Raw genomic sequence first — 6,359 nt, forward strand, 5'->3', positions numbered from 1 at the left:
GAGCTCAGTTAGTCATGATGTTGATTTTGGCCTCTTGTTTGTTTCAGGACGGCCCATGATAGTGTCCAGTGGGATGCAGTCAATGGAGACGATGAGACAGGTCTACAAAACAGTGAAGAAATACAATCCGAACTTTGCCATCCTGCAATGTACCAGTGCCTACCCTCTTGAAGCTGAAGATGTCAACCTCAGAGTGATAACGGTGAGATAAAATCATGATATTACTTGTAAATATTATGTTTTTAGGATTTAAATAATGTCTTACAATGTTTGAAACAAACCTTTTTCAGCTAGCCATTTTGGGATGAACCATTTTTCTAAACAACATTCAAAGTTTACCGACAGATGGATGCAAAATGTTTAATTTCCAGCAGCTATACACATGCTTTTGGAGATAGATTAGTTCAACCATGGTAATTCATTGTTTAAATAACTTTACTTGTTTGCCCTTTAGGACTTGATCCTAAAAGTATTTGACTAAATTGAATGTTTCCTACAGCTATTTATTGTTAAAGCATTCATCTTAAAAATACGCCTAAAATGTAGAATATCCCAATTGATTAAACCCAATGAATAATCAGTTAATAAACAAATACCCAGTGTTGCCCAGTCTCTCCTACCCTTCACTGTGCTTAATGTTTGGCAGCATTTCATTTAATACTTACTAGCCACTGCACTACCTACTGAAGAAAGTAATGCATTAATAAACTTTAACGTTACCATAATAGTTAGTAAAGCCCTTGAACTAGTTGTTCCACATGACAGTTACAAAACAGCACACAGCCTACTGTACATCTGCCATTGAATATGTGGACTCAATGTCAATCTATATCTTTGTTTACTGTCCATAATGTGTTTCAATGCAACCTAATAATAGAATAACAGATGTGATGACCCTTGTAGCTCTGTAAAGTGGTTACACTTTTAAAATAAACTGAGCACAGCCATGCAGAGCTAAGCAAAGATTGTGTGTAACTCTGTGTAGAATAATGCAACATAAGCTTTTGAACTTCTCACTTCACTATGATGATCTCTCCTCTTAAAGACTGTGTACACAGCACAGCAGTAGGAGGTATGAGAGAAACAGAAACTGTGCATAAACCACTACAGTTTCTGTGTGTGATGACAAAACGGAAAGCAAAATGGAGCATTTTTTTCCAATAACAGATTACAGACAACAGTTTTATATATGTTTTGGATTTTTTATTAGTTTTCTTTTTTTTTCACTCTGTGTTTTCAATTTCAGTACGGTTTTTATTAGAATTTACTGCTGTTGGTTTAGTTTATTTTATATATTTTTTTAAAGCTTCATTTTGTTTGGTTTTTCTAAGTTTTAGTGTTGTTTTTTCAGATACTTTTCAGGGGTGAGACACAAAGGGGCCTAAAAAGTAAACACCACACACTTTTAAACACGTTCAACTAGGCTACACTTCACTTTTCATTTTATTTATTTAAGGCTGTGTTTGAACACAACTCAAGACTTAAAATGACCATTGTGTGAAGTCTTCTTCAATCAAAGCAGACCATTTTAAATTCTTCTGACTTAGATGAACATGTCAGTCAGTCTGCTGCTGTCAAAGACAAAAACTGTGGAGATTTTGTCCCTAATTATTTTATTTTAGTTAGTTTTGTCAGCACACAGTAACATTTGAATTAGTTTTCTTTTTTGTAAAGCTTAGTTTTTATCTAGTTTCAGTTAACTAAAACAATTTCTACATTTTAGTCTTAGTTATTTATTTAGTTTTAGTGAGTGAGTACCCAAATGTAAGTTCTCATACTTGGTCTGGAATCGGTACAGGTGCATCCCCTGGTCATAAATCCTGTAGTTTCCCAAGATGTCAAAATATTTCAGCAACAGTGACACTTACCCTAGTCACTTGTCTCTTGCAGGAATACCAGAAGGAGTTTCCAGATATTCCTATAGGATATTCCGGCCATGAGTCCGGGGTCTATATTTCAATTGCGGCAGTAGCCCTGGGGGCAAAGGTCCTTGAACGTCACGTAACCTTGGACAAGACGTGGAAAGGAAGCGATCATGAAGCCTCTCTGGAACCTGCTGAGCTTAAAGAGCTGGTTCGTAGTGTCCGGCTGGTTGAGCGGGCCATGGGAAGCAGCCTCAAACAGATGTTACCCTGTGAAAAGCCGTGCCATGATAAGGTGTGGTACCCTCTCTTTGTAATAAAATAAACAGAAATGCTGGTTGAATACTATTGTTTTTGTATTAGAAGGAGATACTGTTTCACTTTTAGAAATCCTTAAAGTGGCATATGGGCTATTATTCTCAACAATTGCAAGAATACTCTGTTAATGAGGCTATAGATACACTCTGCCTCTAGTCTCCTGTCTAGACAAGCTATGCCCTCTGGTGTCAAAACTTCCTCTTAAAAACCCTCATAGCCTCTGGCACTCTGTGGTCAACAAATAGAAGAGGGCAGGTCTCAGGGCAGCAAGGAGTAGCTGAGTCCATCAAAAGATAGATGTAAACTGTTTTGGGCATTTTACTCACTCTCCTTTCCACTGAGTCCTAAACCCTTGACCATGCTGACTCCAGACATGTTCACCTCATACCTTACTGAGAAGGTCTCTACCAATTCTCTGAGTCTGACCAACTCAGCTTGCTGCCGCCAGCCAGCTCATTCTTTCCACTCAGGACCCACTAGCTGTCCACAGGATCTGATACCTTAAAACCTCCTACAGACCATTTTGCCTACAATCAACCATGCAGTAACACATAACATCAATTTCTCTTTGTCAATAATTGTTTTTTCCCTCTGTGTTCAGCATGCCCTGTCATCCTACTGCTCAAAAACCCACCCTCATGTCAGCGAGGTTGAAAATACCATGCTTGTTTCACTTCTGCCTTTCCTGTCAAAAATCCTTAAGTGTACAATCTTTAATCAGGTCTCTGAATTTATGCATATGCATGAGCTGATGTTGTCCTTGTTTTAACAGTTTTCTTCATCTGCTTTCTGACTATGCTATCCTGTAATTATCCACTCCCACAGTTTCTCGTATCACTGCAGATGATACCCTGCTCTTCCTGTCATTCTCAGCAGATGACACAGGTGTCTTGGCTTGAGTCTCATCATGTCATTGTAATATTTCTCAATGAACAGACCTGTTCAAGACTTTATATCACAGCCTATGACAACCTCAAAATTCCCTTTTGGGATAAATAAAGTTGTTTGAATTAGAATCATCTGATCTAGTCCCTCCATACAACCACAAAAGAATGTGGATCAAACAAACTCATGCCCACTAACTCTGTCTGGAATCTAAATGTCGTAATGTTCATGTGGGCTTGATCGCTCAGTCATGCCAATTTTCCCTTTACAACAACAAGAGGATCAGATCCTACCTGACAGAGCTCGTCACCTACAGCAACCTAAACAGGACTCCCTTTATGCACACTTAAACCTCTGCCAATAATCCAGAACACAGTGGTACACCTGGTCTTTAAGCAACCCAAAACAGAACGTCACTCTGCTGTTCCTCTTTCTTCACTGGCTTCCAGTTCCAGCCTGCATCAAATTCAAAACCCTACCTGTTGTTTGCAGAACACAAAAAAATGATCCCTGCCTACTGGGAATACCTGATGCAGGTCTACAAGTAAAAGGTGCCTGGTACCCCTGTCACAACAGAGCCCTCAGATTCTTCTCCTCTTTTGAATTACCAGACTTTACTGTAAAAGTAAAAAATGTACCCTGCAAAAACTTACTACAAAACTTTTACCACACCTGACTAAACGGTCTGCCCACAGGAAAAAAGCACATCCTCCATAAAAGCACTCTAATGCAGCTGATGATTTTACATTAGCAATGTGAACGGTACAGCTGAAGCTAACAAAGCTATGTTAGTTACATTAGCTACATAGCTAATGTAGCTATGTTAACTTCATAGCTGATGTAGCTGTGTTAGCTTTTGCTACACTTGCTAAAGTTCATGTTGCTTAAGCTAAGGCTAGCATAGTTACATTGGCTTATATAGAAACATTTATTACATAGCTAGTATTAGCTTCAGTGTCTCACTGTAGTGTTCTGCAAGAGGGGGTGTCTGAGATCTGCATCAGCAGCCAGACCCCTCTCAACTCCTCTCTGTTGTCCTGAGAGGTAAAATAATTTACCCAACCAAATTTGGTTTGGTTTAGAAGGTTTAGCCCCAGCTCTTAATGAACAACCCTTAATTAGTTTTGTGCAAGGAAGTTATGATGTTGATGACAGTGGTCTTGATGATGATGATGATGTTGATTTTTAGTTTGTTTTGCTGATAATTATATCAACAATAATACAGTTTAAAAAACATGATTCTGTACACCCTGTGCAGTCTGTGGCACCTACTAAAGGCTTGTTTGTGTTGGACTTTGTTCAGATGTACAGACAGAAGTGTATGCTAAATGAAAGTGTCACACTGTAATGTCTAAATTTTTCTTTTCTTCCAGCTGGGTAAGTCAGTGGTGGCCAATGCCAGTATCCCCAAAGGAACTATCCTGACTCTTGACATGCTGACAGTGAAGGTGGCAGAGCCCATGGGTGTCCGAGCTGAGGACATCTACGAGCTGATTGGAAAGAAGGTGACTGAGGATGTGGAGGAGGACCAGAGCGTCACGCCAGAGCTTGTTGACGAATACGGCAAGAAGGCCAAGTGCTGAGAAAGTCAGAGAATTATTCAACGGGTGAAAAGGGGTTAATATAAGAGAATATTTGATAATATAATCAAATCTTGTTTCTCTGAATCACAGCTTCGCTTAAAAAACGGCTTCTCAATTATCTGATTTTCCCCTTCTTTCACCGATGCCAAAAATATTTTACATTCTCATAACGAGGCCTTAGATTTTTTTGCAACCAAGCTCTTTGTTAAACCCCCATGTTCTTACCACATGAGACTGAAGTGGTAGTTTTGTACTTAAATGGAACATAATTTGCACTATAGTTTTGGCCTGCACTGAGGTGGTTCAATAAATATAGAAAACCTTAAGCTGCTACCATACATCTCAGAACACAAGATTGAGATCTCAGAGGCTCTTGGACAGTCAACCTCCTCTTATTGTTCCATGGAGCATTTTGTTATCTGTCTGTGTGCAGCTACTTACAGTGCCCTACAAATGTGTTTTTAGGTTGAAGGATGTAAAGACACATTTATAATCCTAATCATTTGGGATCATCATGGGAATCTGAAGTGTCAGATGTACTCAGCAGAAGATACCTCAGAATAAAATATTTTCAAAATCTAAATCTTTTAATTTCCTTGTCTCTGTTATAGAGCTTGTGTGTTTTGCCAGAGCTTGCAGGAATTAGATGAATAATATAATGTTGTGTTATTTGTGACATTGCCTTGTTTAAGAATTGGCACTCTTATGTTTCTATGATTTAAATGATTGAATGTTTTAGACCCACATTGCTAGCCATACCTATGGTGTAGTTACCCTGTTTTCAATTTAAGAAGATCCCAATATTTTGTTTTGAATTCCCTCAAAACTATAAATGATATTCAAAGCAAAAACAAGCCAGTAAAAGTAAATTCATTTTGTTATGTTTTGATGTACTTGAGTCGGGTTAGGATGGCCACACAGTGGATAATTTCAGGCTTGACTTTAGGCCAGATTTCTTCCCCCTGATTATTGTTTGGACATGTCACAACCAGTGAGAGTGAGCTGACTGGGGAGCATCATCAACTGGATGTTGCGTACTTTCACAGCTTGCAAACATCAACGCCAATACCTTTGTCTCAGGCAGGGTTAAACTCATAGTCTTTGCTGATGCTTCTGATTCTTGCTGCATCTGTGACACACACCAGGACAGCCAGTCAAGGATTTCAGACGTCCACCATGTTTGTTAATTTTCTCAAGTCAGGTTTAAGCGAGTTTCTGTGAGATCTTGTGGCACAGTCTTCATCTGGAAATTTCTACTACAAACATCAGGTGTGCAGTCTCACAGTCTGGCCAGGTCATCTAGTGTGTGCAGTCAGAGGATTAAGATGAGAAATCAGCTGAAGCTGTCCTTATGTCTGTGGTCTCCCACGTTTTAAAAATGATTTAGGTCTGGAAATTATCTGGTAGTGTGTGGCCATCTGATTTCTATAAATGCCATCTGTAGATGAGGGCAACAAATAGTTTTTGTCACTACACATATTACTGTATCATGAATAATGCTGGACTGCCACAACATCACACACTGAGTCCAACAATCACAATTACGGACACAGTCAAGAAGAACACCACCAGTGTCTGGAGAGGATTAATCCTGGTCCAGTGAGGCTGTGGCTAGACTCCTTTGTTTACACCTTGTAAACAAAGGAGTGTAATGGATGATGGAGGCCATGGAATATGTGAGTATTATTTTAGATGACAAAAATATTGTATT

At 39.0% G+C, this 6,359-nt stretch overlaps 1 protein-coding gene across 1 annotated transcript in view; it reads left to right on the top strand.

Annotated features, from left to right (window-relative positions):
• Positions 1 to 5,237, top strand: part of LOC121507902 (sialic acid synthase-like) — a 13,015-nt gene extending 7,778 nt beyond the window's left edge. The window contains exons 4-6 of the mRNA XM_041784286.1: positions 48 to 202; positions 1,891 to 2,157; positions 4,439 to 5,237. Coding sequence (XP_041640220.1) covers positions 48 to 202; positions 1,891 to 2,157; positions 4,439 to 4,648 — 632 coding nt within the window. The 3' untranslated portion in view covers positions 4,649 to 5,237. The remainder of the gene's footprint in view (positions 1 to 47; positions 203 to 1,890; positions 2,158 to 4,438) is intronic.
• The last annotated feature ends 1,122 nt before the right edge of the window (positions 5,238 to 6,359 follow it).

The sequence above is a fragment of the Cheilinus undulatus genome, linkage group 4 (assembly GCF_018320785.1).
Source record: "Cheilinus undulatus linkage group 4, ASM1832078v1, whole genome shotgun sequence".
Classification (NCBI taxonomy): Eukaryota; Metazoa; Chordata; class Actinopteri; order Labriformes; family Labridae; genus Cheilinus; species Cheilinus undulatus.